The sequence below is a fragment of the Marmota marmota genome, unplaced genomic scaffold (assembly GCF_001458135.2).
Source record: "Marmota marmota marmota unplaced genomic scaffold, marMar, whole genome shotgun sequence".
Taxonomy (NCBI): Eukaryota; Metazoa; Chordata; class Mammalia; order Rodentia; family Sciuridae; genus Marmota; species Marmota marmota.
This window is the reverse complement of record NW_026000108.1, coordinates 19,992,157-20,008,210: the sequence shown is the minus strand read 5'-3', so window position 1 is coordinate 20,008,210 and position 16,054 is coordinate 19,992,157. Positions and strand designations below refer to the sequence as shown.

At 32.3% G+C, this 16,054-nt stretch overlaps 1 protein-coding gene across 3 annotated transcripts in view; it reads right to left on the bottom strand.

The window, feature by feature from the left end:
- Tbc1d19 (TBC1 domain family member 19) overlaps positions 1-16,054 on the bottom strand; it is an 84,324-nt gene that overhangs the window by 52,342 nt on the left and 15,928 nt on the right. For all 3 annotated transcript variants that reach the window (XM_048784298.1, XM_015482015.2, XM_015482014.2), the window contains 3 exons: positions 11,780-11,852; positions 7,240-7,278; positions 5,087-5,199 (listed from right to left, as the gene is read on the bottom strand). In XM_048784298.1, the coding sequence (XP_048640255.1) occupies positions 5,087-5,199; positions 7,240-7,278; positions 11,780-11,852 (225 nt within the window). The remainder of the gene's footprint in view (positions 1-5,086; positions 5,200-7,239; positions 7,279-11,779; positions 11,853-16,054) is intronic.

Below are 16,054 nucleotides of genomic sequence, written 5' to 3'. Positions count from 1 at the left end.
TAACTTGAAATTTGCTTTAACATTTTTACTGACATAAACAAAGAATATCAATTTAAGGAAATATTTCTTTAGGTAATATATATGGAATATGTATTCATATCTGCATTATAACCCATGAATTATAAGTACTCAGAGAACTTAATTTTAGTTGCTAAATTTATTTGAAATTGCATTTGTAATACTTTCTATTATAAATAAATAGTATTCCCTTTGTAATCAATGCTAGAGAACTACTAAATATTTTTTAAAGTAATTACTAAAATACTAATTTTAGTATCACATGCTTCCACAAAAAAATACATCTTCAAAATGCTGTGAATGAAATGTTTTTAACTCTGAAGAAAATTTTTATTGGTTCTTGTTTTTTTAAAAATATTTTTATAGTTGTAGATGGACACAATAACTTTATTTTATTTGTTTATTTTTATGTGGTACCAGGGATTGAGCCCAGAGCCTCATGCATGCTAGGTAAGCACTCTACCACTGAGCTACAGCCCCAGCCCGAAAATTTTTATTGGTTCTTATTGTTCCAAATAGCTAACTAGCCCATAAATATAATTCTACAGTATTCTAATAAATTAATGTACAAATACTGATTCAGATGAATATTAAAATATTTTAATAGCAGAGCATTACATATGAAATACTGACTAACTGAATGAAAACTGTACCATGTTGGTCAACAATTCTCATCTGTCAATAAAAATTTCAAATTTACAGATGATATAATGAAAAGTACTCCATTTCTGAAGTTTATAATTTCTATATATTGTTTCACACAATTTAACAATAACTTAGAATATATTGGCTTTTTCCAACATATCCCTTTACACTGACTTTATTACCTATTAAAATACAAAGTGAATTAAAAGAACTTATTGATAATTGACATTGCAACAAAGATACTATAGACATAAGAATTACACAATTACATATGATGCTAAATTTACAAATGTAAATTATATTGTCTAATTACGTATATAGATATTTGACAAGTAAATATTTTATGTTTTGTTATTTTTTGTATATCACATCATATACCTAAGTAAAATGTAAAATTTTAGTATATTTCATTTAAAAATTATCAGATGTTTAATATTCCAGGTTAGAACATAGAGATATAATAGTAATTCAGAGATGAGTTTCCTGATCTCAGAGAAATTTAGGTTAAACTTAAACCTTGGTTATCAAGTGATTTAGACATAAGTTCAGATAGAGTTCACAGAATTTGAGTTATGCTACTGTTTACTAGAATCAACCATTGTCTAATATATTTTATCAATACATGGGCAGAATTGTATACCTTATAGTTTCAATGTTTATTCAAAATAAAATTATTATGTGGATTTAAAATTTTGAGTTTCCTAACAAATGGATATAAATAGTAAATTGAATTAAGGGAAAAATGTTTTTTCCACCCAATTATAATTTTTGAAGATCTAAAAATATCTGTTAAACCAGTTATATGGCAATTTGCTGCCCCAGAGCAGCACGAAGATATGCAGTTATCATCTGTATTCCTACCAGGACCCCTACTCTATGAATTAGGAAAGGTTTCCTGGAAGACAAGGCACTATAAAATGCTGTGAATAAATTAATGCCTGCAACATGAGACATATAATAGTGATATTGACAAAATATATCTTCAATTCTAGAGGAAAAATTCAGGAGAATCTGAAACTAGAAAGGAGTTAGGAAATACAGATATCTAGTATGCTTCTCTTATTTGTACAGTTAAAAAAATAAGATTTGGCCAAGCTAAATGTGTTACCTTGTGATTAAACTAGTCCTCCTACTTCTCACTCTACACTGTTTAGTCTCAGCAGTTTTTAGTGTAATGAGAGAAAAACATGGATGGGAGAGTCAAAATTATAACATATGGTTTTACTGTAATATATTATAACATATAGTTGATAAGGGACAAACTTTATATTAATATTTTAATTTATACTCTAAAATACATAAGTATTTATACAATTCCATGATTACCAGTAAAAACAGGACATTTTAAAGAGTATTTGGTATAAGCTCTAGAAATGCATATAGTAAGAGTAACAAATTATGAATATGAAAAGCACACACTGAAAAACAAAGTAGTCCAAAATTTAGCATCAGAGAATATCCAGCAATATCATTTGGTCTAAAACTTCTCTTAAATAAATCAGGATATAAAATCAACACCCATAAATCAAACACATTCCTATACATCAGCGATGAATCTACTGAAAGAGAAATTAGGAAAACTATTCCATTCACAATAGCCTCAAAAAAAACCAAAACCAAAAACAAACAAACAAACAAAAAAAACCCCTGGGAAATCAATCTAATAAAAGAGACAAAAGACCTCTATAATGAAAACTACACAACACTAAAGAAAGAAATTTAATAGAAGATGGAAAGCTCTCCCATGCTCCTGGATAGGCAGAATTAATATTGTCAAAATGGCCATACTACCAAAAGCATTATACAGATTTAATGCTATTCCTATTAAAATCTCAATGACATTCTTCATAGAAGTAGAAAAAGCAATCAAAAAATTTATTTGGGAAAAATAAGAGACCTAGAATAGCTAAAGCAATCATTAGCAAGAAAAGTGAAGCTGGAGGCATCATGATACCAGACCTTAAACTACACTACACAGCTACAGTAATAAAAAAGGCATGGTATTGGCACCAAAATAGACTTGTAGACCAATGATACAGAATAGAGGACACAGAGACAAACCTACATAAATATGGTTATGTCATAGTAAACAAAGGTGCCAAAAACATTCACTGGAGAAAAGATAGCCTTTTCAACAAATGGTGCTGGCAAAACTGGAAATCCATATGTGGCAAAATGAAATTAAACCTCTATCTCTCACCCTGCACATAAATCAACTCAAAGTGGATCAAAGACTTATGCACTAGAACAGAGACCCTGCAGCTAATAGAAGAAAAAATAGGCCCAAATATTCACCATGTCAGCCTAGGATCTGACTTCCTTAACAAGACTCCCAAAGCGCAAGAAGTAAAATCAAGAATAAAAGGGATGGATTCAAATTAAAAAGCTTCTTCTCAGCAAAGGAAACAATAAAGTGAGGGGAGAGCCTACAGATTGGGAGAAAATCTTTATGACATAAACCTCCGATAAAGCTTTAATCTCTAGGATGTATAAAGAACTCAAAAAACTTAATACCAAAAAAAAAAAAAAAGAAAGAAAGAAATAACCTAATCAATAAATCGGCTAAGGAACTGAACAGACACTTCACAGAAGAAATACAATTGATCAACAAATATATAAAAAAGTGTTCAACATCTCTAGCAATTAGAGAAATGCAAATCATCTCACTCCAGTCAGAATGGCAATCATCAAGAATAGAGGCAACAATAAATGTTGGTGAGGATGTGGTGAAAAAGGTACGTACACTCATACATTGCTGGTGGGACTGCAAATTGGTGCAACCACTACAGAAAGCAGTATGGAGATTCCTCAGAAAACTGGGAATGGAACCACCATTTGACCCAGCTATCCCACTCCTTGGATTATACCCAAAGGACTTAAAATCAGCATACTACAGTGACACAGCCACATCAATGTTTATAGCAGCTCAATTCACAATAGCTAGACTATGAAACCAACATAGGTGTCCCTCAATAGATGAATGGATAAAGAAAATGTGGTATATATACTCAATGGAATATACTCAACTTTAAAGAAGAGTAAAATTATGGCATTTTCCAGTAAATGGTTGAAGCTAGAGAATATCATGCTAAATGAAATAAGCCAATCCCACAATACCAAAGGCCTGATGTTTTCTCTAATATGCGGATGCTAATTCACAATAAGGCAGGGGGCACCAGTGAAGAATAGTGTTACCTTAGGCTAGGTAGAGGGAAGTGATGGGAAGGAAAGGGAGTGGATGGAAGGTAGGAAAGATAGTAGAATGAAACAGAATTATTACTGTATGTATATATGTGACTACATGACCAATATGATTCTGCATATGTACACTCAGAAAAATGAGAAATTATATCCCATCTATGTATGATATATCAAAGTTCATAAATGTATTTTACTATCATGTATAACTAATTAAAACAAAAAAATTAAAAAAATAAATCACTAGTGTTATACTTTTAAAAAGGAAACATAATTTTTGACAGCACTGTTCATAAGAGATTTTAAAAATATACACATACATAAATAAATATACACATGAATTCAAAATTTGCAATGGCAAAAGTATATCTTTTATAATATATATTAATGTTTTATTTTCTTAAAGTCTGCATAATTACTAATTATAATTAATTTTAACATAATTAAATGTAATATGTAATTATTAATACCATTAGTGGTGACTATTTACATGCTGGGCACTGTGATAAAAGACTCACATACATTATTTTTTATACCTGACACGATTATTCTGTGATATATATGTAAGTATGGGCTTGAAGAAACTTAAGTAACTTCCTCAATGATATATGTTTAGTAAGCTAGATAGACATGTTTAGTATAGCTAGCTAGACCGTTATACATATATCCACTAAGAGTACTTCAGGAAGAATCAATGTCTTATAAAATTTTCCTTTATTAAATTGAATACCTTTCTGTTGGTGAATTCCCTTCATATTCATCATACTTCATAAAATAAAATGTTCTCAGATTTGGAAAAATAATATGCCTAAATAATCTGTCAAATTTTATAACCATGAGAATAGTACGTATTTAAGGTAAATATAAGAACAAATCATTCATTTAGTTTTAATACTGAGTTGCCCTTCTTTATTTCTTCCTATTCTAACATTTCCATTCTATCACACACCTTTATTTATCTAAATTATCAGATTCCACTTCTCAAAATGTTACTTATGGTTTTGTTGGAAATATATAGGATCACATAACAAAACCGCCTATGTTAAGAACACTGATTAAGTAACATGTTAAGTTTTGTCTTAGAACCTAAACCTACAGTGATTTTGAAAATCGGGGGAGGGAGGGAAATAACAGACTAAGAAACAAAAGTTTCCATTTTGAATTACTGATTTTTGAAAAATAAACATTAACAGCTCAAATGTGACTCGTCATTTTTTCATCTTACCTCAGGTTGACTGGAAATATTCAAAATGAGGGCCCACAATTCAGCTCTTAGTGCTGTGGGACTGCCTTGTCTGATGTACTGTTGAGCAGCAGCACTATCTTGTTCTGCTAGAACTGTCAAAGGTACATTAGAATCTCATTAGAAAATTCATAATGTAAGAAGCATCACCAAATCTTTAATTATAAATCTTTTGGGAAGCTAACAATCTTTATATTTGAAAGATTATTAAAATATAAATAATTACACCTTTTCTTGTGGGAGGTCAACCTTACACATGACTGAGTTACACTCCCCAGGTGGGTGCTGAGGCGCTCAATCACAGAAATGTGGCACCCTTCTTGGGTGTGAGGGTCAGTGTCTCGTGCATGGGTGTGTCTTGCTACAGCCCCATGGGTGGAGCTATGCTCACCTCTTCCTTCGTAATCTAACCCCTTGCTCTGTTTAGGATAGAATCTTCCATGGAAGTGCCTTGTGTGTGTCCCCTTCTCTTACTGTGTCCTTGGGTGTGGCCTACCCAGGTGTCAGTCAACCTGCTGACAGTGGACTTCATGAAGATACTCAGCCCCCTGAAACCTGTCCCCATGCCTCATTTGAATAGCTTCTCCTCAATAAAAGGGGTCAGCGCGTGCTCTCTCTCTCTCTCTCTTTCTGCGGACCCTTAAGGTCAGAGGAGCCGTCACAGCGACCCCAAAGAAAAAGGTATTTGTGTCTCTTGTGTGGTTATTTTGTGCAGCCCAGTTAGCCCAGTTTGACTGGAGTGACCCCTGAGCATTTTAGTCGCGAGAACAGAAATCCGGCATTTTCTTCCTTTTGATCCCTAGCTTTTTATATTGCCCCATTTATAACCCTAAAAGTGTCAAGTCTTAAGATTTTCTAGCTTCTACCCAGCCTGACAAAAGCTTTTAAATGTAGGTACCTTGAGAATACATTGCTCTAACTATAGTTCCATGGATAGAAAACTACTAATGGTGCGTGCGTGTGTGTGTGTGTGTGTGTTAAATTTTTATTCTCTATGATCAAGTAAAGTCATATCTATAGACCCTTAATTTGTTTTTTACACATTCCAGTAAATCATGAAAGTTCTAATACCTGTAAATGGTACTGTACATAAAGTATCATTACTAAGGGCTATATAAGAATGTAAATTATCCATTCTATTGGATGACCTTTTAGCTAACCCAAAAATCAATATAAAGAGGGATTTTTAAAGGAGAAAAACAAAGATCTGATGAAATTTTAAGACAGCCAAAATTATTCTTAAGCAGGCAAGTTTAGCAACTTGTCATAAACTTTCATGTTTATTTTCTTTAATGAAAATATGGGTTATTCACTGAATAAATAAAGGACCAAAAAATAAGACACATTAGACAATAGTTGATGTCTAACAGTACTATTTTATTATATTTCTCTTCAAAGAGGAAAAAATCTTTTACTAAACAAAAATGGCATGACTAGAATAAAGGGATCATATAAAATAAAGAGATGAAACATTCTTTAATTTTCAATTGTGTTTAATGAAAGTGTCAAATCACACAAATGAAGTCATTTAAATATAATTTTGAAAAACTGAACTAAGGAATTTGGTAGATAATTGTTATAGAAGGTACACTTCGACACAAAGACGTATCTGTACTTCAGAGTTCAAAGACACAATGGGATTTATAAACACAAGGAAAAGAATCATCAAAAGAAAGGGGGAAATTATTCTCCAGGATACACAAAAGCTGTTTCAGTTATTAAGTTCTTAACCATTGTGACAGCCAGCAGGAACATACAGGAGCACATTCTCATTAACACTAATGAGAGGTGTGTGGGGGCATCAAAGAAAAAACCTGCCCCTTTGATTATAAAATGAAATTCTATTGCTGCTAGTTTTAATGTACTGTCACTGAAGAATGTGTGTCTGTATGTCTTCAGTGAGCCAACTGTGCACATCTTTATCTGACATTTATTGATGAGACTAAAATGATGCATTTCCTTCAACATAAAGATACAAATAAAGATCACTATCAGATTATCTGCATTGTTTAATATTACTCCTACTTAGGTTTTTAGCTTTTCAGAGATTAAATTTCAGTTGGAGGTATTTTATGGAGACATTTACTTAAACTGTCCCATTTTTCAGAAATTGTCATAACTTGCTAAAAGCTTACCTTTTTGCCCAATACGTACATGTTCATTTTCAAAAAGTTCTAATAATGTTAAAAGAAAATAAAATTATTAGACACAAATGTGATAAACCACATTTAGAATAAGAGCTTCTGGTAGTTATATTTCAATTATTTTAAAATTGAATGGCTTCTTAGAAAATAACAATAATATTTATTCTAATCACAGAAAAAACTTTTTCTAAGTTGTTTAAAAGTAAGTTCATATATTTAATCAGAAGAAAAAGCAGTGAATTAATTTTCCCTTTGTTAAAACAGAGTATTATTCTCATATCCATCTTTGATTTTTTTTCCTAAAACAATCCCAAAACTAAAATTTGTTGATAACTTCCTTTATATAGTCATACTTCTTCTTAAATCTACTGGTAAAGTATATATAACAATAGTATATCTTATACAGGTAAAATCCCACTATACAAAAGCCATTTAAAAAGATTTTACAGGAAAGACTATTTTTTTAAGTATCAATCATATTGGAAAAAGACTCATAAACTAGACTATATTAAACTAAAACATCTCTGTTCACCAAAAATCACCATTAAGAGAGTGAAAGATTAAGTCTCAAAGGAATAATATATTTAGAATATATATATATATATATATATATATATATATATATATATATATATATATATATAGCAAAAGACTAACATCCAGAATACATAAAGAACTTGTGATAGAAAATGACATGAGTCTAATAAATAACTGTCTAATAAACATGTGAAAAACCTCTTGACCACATTAGTTACCAAAGAAATATAATTATAACTATTGTGAAACACACAATCACAAATGTAAATGACTGATAATTCTCAATGCAAAAGAAATATGGAGCAAATTGAACTTCTCATACAAAGCTGATGGGAGTATAAATTGGTACAATCATTTTGGAAAACTGGCAGTATGTACTAATACAGAACTTATGTACCATCATATGATAATTACCAATTATCTCTCAGATATGTAAACAAAGAGACAGTACAAGAATATTCATAGTAACACTATTGAAAAAAAACTAAATAGTGGAAACATTAAATGATTATCAACAATAAACAAGATAAATAGTGATACACACAGTGGATTACAATACAGCTATCAAAATGAGTGGTTTATCATCAATGTTTATAGCAGCACAACTCACAATAGCGAGAAACTGTGGAGCCAACCTAGATGCCCTTCAGTGAATGAATGGATAAAAATAATGTGGCATTTATACACAATGGAATTTTACTTAGAAATAAAAGAGAATAAAATCATGGCATTTGCAAGTAAATGGATGGCATTGGAGAAGATAATGCTAAGTGAAGTTAGCTATTCCCAAAAAAACAAATGCCGAATGTTTTCTCTGAAATAAGGAGGCTGACTCATAGTGGGGGAGGGAGGGGGAGCATGGGAGGAATAGATGAATTCTAGATAGGGAAGAGGGGAGGGAGGGAAAGGGAGAGGGTAGGGGATTAGCAAGGATGGTAGAATGTGATGAACATCATTATCCAAAGTACATGTATGAAGACACGAATTGGTGTCAACATACTTTATATACAACCAGAGATATGAAAAGTTGTGCTGTATATGTGTAATAAGAATTGTAATGCATTTCACTGTCATTTATTTTTTTTAAAAAATCAATAAAAAAAGAAAATTAGTGGTTTATAAAATTCTATACAACATTATGAATCTTACAAACAACATTAAACAAAAAGACACAAAAAGTACATACTGTATGATTCCATTTTTATAAAGTACAAAAACAGACAAAACTAACCTATGATGCTAGAAGTCACAATAGTTGTTACCCTTAGGGGAGTAGAGTCCAGAAGTGTAGCTAAGGGGTTTTCTAGCATGCTGGTAACATTCTTTTCTTGATCAGGTTGGAAGTTACATAAATGTTTTCACTTTGTAAAAATTCACTGACATATTTAATGATCTGTGTTCTTTAAAGCAAGTACATTATACATCTATAAAAGTTATTTTAAAATTATAGCAAAACAAAGAATAAGATTCTGAAGCTATGAGGGGAGAACTTTTTTTAAAATAATTTTTTTAGTTGTTGTGGGACCTTTATTTTATTCATTTATTTATATGTGGTGCTGAGAATTGAAGCCAGTGCCTCCCACATGCTAGGCAAATGCTCTACCACTGAGCCACAACCCCAGCCCGCTGAAGGTGAGAATTTTTTATCTTTCCCCACCCCAGAGAAAGATCAGTTGTTCAACTTCCTTTTCTCCTCTTTTTCACTACCTTCGGAGGTTCCAAATTCAGCTAATAACTGAATTTGGAAGATCCCAGGACAGTAAATAACCTTCTCAAATGAATTAACTGTGTATGAAAGGTCATAACTTTGTATGACTTAGTAAGTAGAGCCCTGCTTCAACTGCCCCTTCTACATAACAACAGCAAATACCACAGTGACCTTCTATGTCATTTATCACTTTATCTTCCCTAAGAGCAGAGATTGTCTCATATCTATCTACTCACCAATTTCTGGCCCACAGCAAGGTTTCTATAGGTATTTGTTGTATTACAAGTGAATCAAAGAAGCAAAATCTATTTTCTAAGTATTGTGTTACTATAACATTTAGAATAATTTTAAGTAATTCTTAAAGATTACTTCAAAAGTGAAAAACAAATATAATTTCAGGTCATGTTACTATTTTCTTTCCTTTTCTTATACCTGGCTATCATTGGCCATGGACAAAAGTATATTTTATTCTTATAAAATAAAAAAAAACTTGCAAAGGTGGCAGGAGGGAGGTAGCATGGTTAAGTAGCACAGTTTTGAATCCTGAATCCACAACTTACTAGTTTTATGACCTTGAGCAAGTTACTTAACATCTCTACTTCTTCAACTATCTCACATCATACAAGAAATGAATATCACCATACATCACCAGAATGACTAGAACAAAGAAGATGGGATATACTAAGGGGATACATTAGGAAGGATGTAGCAACTGTGACTCTCTTGCACTGTTGGTGGAAGTATAAACTAGTATCATCTTCTTTGAGAACTCCCTAGCAGCTATCTACTAAAGCTAAACATACATAAACCTTAGGACACAAAAACTGCATTCCCAGGTACATGCTCAACTGAAGAGAATGGTATGTTCACCAAAAGATACATGCTAGAATATTTAGAGTAGCCTTATTTACAATTGCCTCAAACTTAAAACTTCCCAAATACTTATCAGCAATAGATGGGGAAAAAAAGTGATATAAAGATACAGTGAAATACTATAAAGCAGGAAAGTGACCTACAAATACATACAAGAAATGAATACCAGTATGGCTGAATCTCACAAATAAAACATTAAAAAAAGAGACATCAAAGAGAAACATCATGTTCTTCATACATATAAAATCCAAGAATGGCAAAATTTAAGAATGTCTGCTAGAAATCAGAATAGTAGTTATTGAAATAAAAGATAAAGATTGACCTGGGTTCGATCCCCAGTAACACACACACACACACAAAAGATAAAGATTGAAAGAGGTTGGGAGGGGAGCTTCTGTTTATTGTGTTTAATTTGTACAAATTAATTGAACTGTCCCCTCTGATGACATATATGCTTCATTATCCATTACTGAAGTTTTAAAAAATGGTAACACATATCTTAAAAGTAGCTAGGTGGTTAAAATGAGATAATATACATGAAACAGGATGTGCTAAAATAGCCATTTATTATTATTATATTACTATCATAATAGTAATAATCAATAGCCAACTTCTTTATTTAAAAGGAGAAGAAACAAGTTAAAAGATACTAGCAACTTGTCTGAAGCATGTAGCTATCCACCAACGAAAGAAAGGACAGTAAGTCCCCTAATGCAGCCCTGTATTATTTCCACATCATAGGCCTCCATACTTTAAGTCAATTTTTACTTCAATCTTTTTTTAAATATATATTCATTAGTTGCACATAATACCTTTATTTATTTATTTGTTTGTTTATTTATTTATTTTTATGTGGTGCTGAGGATAGAACCCAGGGCCTCGCACGTGCTATGTGAGCTCTCTACCGCTGAGCCACAATCCCAGCCCTACTTCAATCTTATTATTGCTAAATGCCACTCTATTTTTTTCATGAAATGTACTTGTATCCATGAATACAGAAATTATCTAGATGATTAAAGTTTAAAAGACATGATTTTGAAACCCTAAGTCTACTTGAGGAAGACGCTAGTGTTCACTTAACTTGGTGATATGAAAACAAAAATAGATAATGATGGCCAGTGAGGGAAATTGAGTGCTGCTGAGGAAGATTTTGCCCATGTAGCAACTTACATGTCTAATAAATTTTCAGAATTATTTTAAAGAACTTCAAATAAAAAGACTAAATCTAGTTGAACTCTGATAATTATAACATACAGGATCCTATTCAATAATTAACAATAACAAAGGAGAGACAAAGCATGCTTTGTTTTCAGATAGTTTATGACACACCTTTGAGAAAAACAAGATAAACTTTAAACTCACTCTCATTTATCATGTATCATTAATTATATGTCATATGAGAGAAATACTAACCAGGAGGCACTTGTGTAGAATCATCTATACCCAGCTGTCCTGTATTTAAGCCAAGTTCTGCAAAGCATTCTTTCTGAAAAATAATACATTTAGAATTAACACACATCTCAGACTTTGCTGCATACTGAAAGATCACCTAAACATCAGCTTAAATAAAAATCATGTGACAAGAATCTATGTTTCATTCAAATATCTAAAAAAGAAAAACACATTATCAGAAACCTAGAGTAACAAAAAAGTCTAAAATTGAGGAGTGGGACAACCATAAATCATTTATTACATATATTACTATATAACATTTAATATTTCTATGTGAAATAAACATGAAGAGTAAAAATATAAGCCTAAGGAAAATTAATATATTTAATTGTAAAAGAATATTCTCTGAATGTGTATACTAATATATGTATAAAAGATATAATCTCTCTCCAAATGTAGAGCTTTTAGTAATATTTTTCTCTCCCCTAATTTTTCCTGGCTAAAAAACATTTTTACTTTGATGCCTTTGACCAATACAAGTGCTGCTCTTGTTTACAAAAACTTTTTCAAAACCTCCTCTTGATTTTGCTTTTTTAGGTTATAGACTTACCAGTAAAGTAAGAAATCCTTCTGAGTAAAGAACTATTACATTCAAAACTTTCCTGAAACACATGCAATCACTGATAGCAGATGTAGCACTTACCAATTTTATATTCTAAAACCATTGTCTAAAATTACCAATACTGTTGGGAAAACATATAATGGCAGCAGCACCCCAGAGAAAAACCCCAACATGGTGTCTAATGACCCTCTTTCTCCTCTTTGTTTCTTTCACTGGCACAAAACGTTCCGCTGGCGCCAATGTTCAAACCCTGCTGGTGGGAAGCCTTAGCCCAAATTAGAATTAACTTCTTGGGTTCCGGAACTGACATATGGAAGAGCTTGCCAATAAACAGGCGACCTGTTATCTACCTCAGCCCTGCTACCTCTCCTTAGACCTATATAAACACACAGCCTTTTGTAATAAAGCGGAAACCTCTTTGGTGATCTGTGTCGTGTGGTGCAGCGTCTTCCAGTCTTACAAATACAAACTTGTATCTGGGCTTTCCGTGGTACAGTACTTTATTCAGCTTTTAATCAACTAAATACCATAAATATTCAAAACAACTTATATTTGTTTTCAAGTAAATTTATAGTATCAAGTGCTCTGCTAAAATCAGGATAAACTAGATTTATTCTCCAAACTTCCTTTTCTTGTTTAGTACTGTATAGGAGAGTAATTATGCTTGTCTGGCATTTGTTAAACATACAAAAACCCCATATTATTCACATTGTTATTATTTTCTAGGTAATTAAACATTTCTATTAACATTTTCCTGTTTTATTGTTATTCTAATTGGTAAAACCATACTTCTTCCCCTTTTTAAAAAATGGTACTAGTTTAATTTTCACCTTTTTGTCTGGTACTTATCTCCTTATTTATAAGAACAAGTGTATATTGTTATTTTTAATTCATTAGTTTCAGATATCTATTGATTTTATACGATAAATCAGGATTTTAGTGCATGTATATTATTTTTTTCTTCCTTCCAATATAATATAATTATATATCAATTTTTGGTAAAATACATATTACAGATTTGCATTATTGTAATTAGGTAAATATTATTCACTGGTCAGCCATGTTGTTTCCTTACATACCTTTCCTTACTGTTAATTTTTCTCCATACTGTTTCTATTTAAACTGCTTTTTCACTTTTACAATATTCTTTAATCATTTACCTCTTCCTATAGCCTTTAACGTCTCTGAAAAGACCCTTGTCAGTGTAATTTCCCGTGTGGTTCAGTCTCTGGGATCATCTATTCTGTTGCATTTCTCTTACAGGCATCCTTCCTGGGATCTTCGGCTTCCGGCTCTAGTCTGGGATCATTGTGCTCCAGATCTGTTGTGGCCATTATCCTGCAAATTCTCTTCACTGTCATTTCTGAAAATTCCCCTTCTCTTTGGTTGGAATCCTGTTGCTTGGTTCCATATTTTCAGTTTTGCTTATGACCTTATATGAAGCACTTCTAAGAGGTGCTGGCATGGAAGAAAATATTTTAAATCATATACATCTGAAAATGTCTACTCTACCTTTGCATTTGATTGACTGTGGTTACATATAGAATTTGAGAATTAAAGTCATTCAGATTTTTAAAGGCATTACTTCAAAATCTTCTGGCTTTCAGTTGTGCTGCTGAGAAGTCAGATGCCACTCTGATTCCTGATACTTTCTATATAGCCTGCTATTCATCTATAAAAGGTTTCCAGTTTCTCTTTTAAGTGCTTTGATAGGGATTTTCTTTCATCCATGGCATCGAGTACTAGATATTTCATACTGGAGATCCCCATCTTTCAGTTCTTGAAAATGCTAATGATTATATTCCCTGTGTTATCCTTCTATAACTCTTACTGGTCAGATTTAGTCTTCCTGAATTGATCTTCTAATTTAAAAAAATTCCCTCCTATCTTCCTTATCTTTTGCTTAATCTTCTAATAGATTTCCTCAGCTTGCTTTTCAACCCTTATGCCAATATTTTATGGTTCTTTTCAGTTATACATTAGAATTCATTCTGACAAAATTTAAAAAAGCATGGAATATAATTTGTTCTAATTCAATCCCCCGTACTTCCCATTTCCCTCTTCTCCTCCCTTCACTGTTCCCATCACTGTACTCTACTGACCTTTCTGCTATTTACTTAGATTTTTTTTTTTTTTTTAGTGTCTCGTGGATATACATAATGGTAAGAGTCATTGTAGTATATTCATATAGACATAGGAAATTTAGGTTAGGCTCATTCCACTGTATTTCCTTATCTCATCTTCCTCCCTCCCCTTTAATCCCTTTCATATACTTCACTGATCTTTCTTCTATTTTGTTTACTGCCCTCTTTATTTTGGATCAGCTTCCACATATCAGAGAAAACATTTGACCTTTGACTTTTGGGGACTAGCTTATTTCACTTAGCATGAGAGTATCCAGTTCCATCCATTTACCAGAAAATGGCATAATATCATTTTTCTTTATGGATGAGTAATATTCTATGGTGTATATATACCACATTTTCTTTATCCATTCATCTGTTGAAGGGCAGCTAGGTGGGTTCCATAGCTTGGCTATTGTGAATCATGCTACTATAAACATTAATGTGGTTGCATCATTGTAATATGCTGATTTTAAATCTTTTGGATATATACTGAGGAGTGGGATAGCCAGGTCATAAGGTGTTTACATTCTTAGTTTTTTGAGGAATTTCGAGTGGTAGCACTAATTTGCAGTCTTACCAACAATGTATTAGTACACATTTCCCCCCATATCCTCACTAACATTTGTTGCTATTTGTATTCTTGATAACTGCCATTCTGACAGGAATGAGATGAAATCTCAATGCAGTTTTAATTTGCATTCCCCTCATTGGGAGAGATATTGAACATTTTTTCATGTATTTGCTGACCATCTGTATTTCTTCTTTTGAGAAGTGTCTGCTTAGTTCTTTTGCCTATTCATTGACTGATTTTGCCTGTTCATTCTTTGGTACTAAGTTTTTTGAGTTCTTTGTATATTCTGGATATTAATGCTCTGAGGAGCAGGTGATAGAGACCTACTTCCATTTTGTAGGCTCTCTCTTTCAATGCTCATAATTGTTTCCTCTGTTGTGCAGAGCTTTTGATGTTATCTCACTTACTGATTTTTTTATATCTTGTGCTTTAGGAGTCTTGTTAAGGAAGTCAATTCTTTTGCAAACATGTTAGGAATAAGGGGCCCACATTTTCTTCTAGCTGTTGTAGGTTTTTTCACCTAATTCCTAGGTCTTTGATCCAGTTTCAGTTGAGTTTTGTGCAGGGTGAGATATAGGGGTTAAATTTCATTGTTCTACATATGGATTTTCAGTTTTTCCAGCACCATGTATTTAAAAGTCTATCTTTTCTCTAACATATATGTTTGGCATCTTTGTCCAGTACCAGATAACTGTTCTCATATGGATTTGCCTGTGTCTTTTATTCTATTCCACTGGTCGTCACGACTGTTTTGGTGCTAGCACCATGCTGTTTTTGCTACTATAGCTCAGAAGTATAATTTGAGGTCAGGTATTATGGTGCCTCCTGCTTCACTTTTCTAGGAATTATTTTGGCTATTCCGAGTCTCTTACTTCTCCAAATGACTATTTTTTCTATTTCTGTGAAGAATGTCATTGGAATTTTGGTGGGAACTGCATTGAATCTATATAGTGCTTTTGTTAGTATGGTCATTTTGA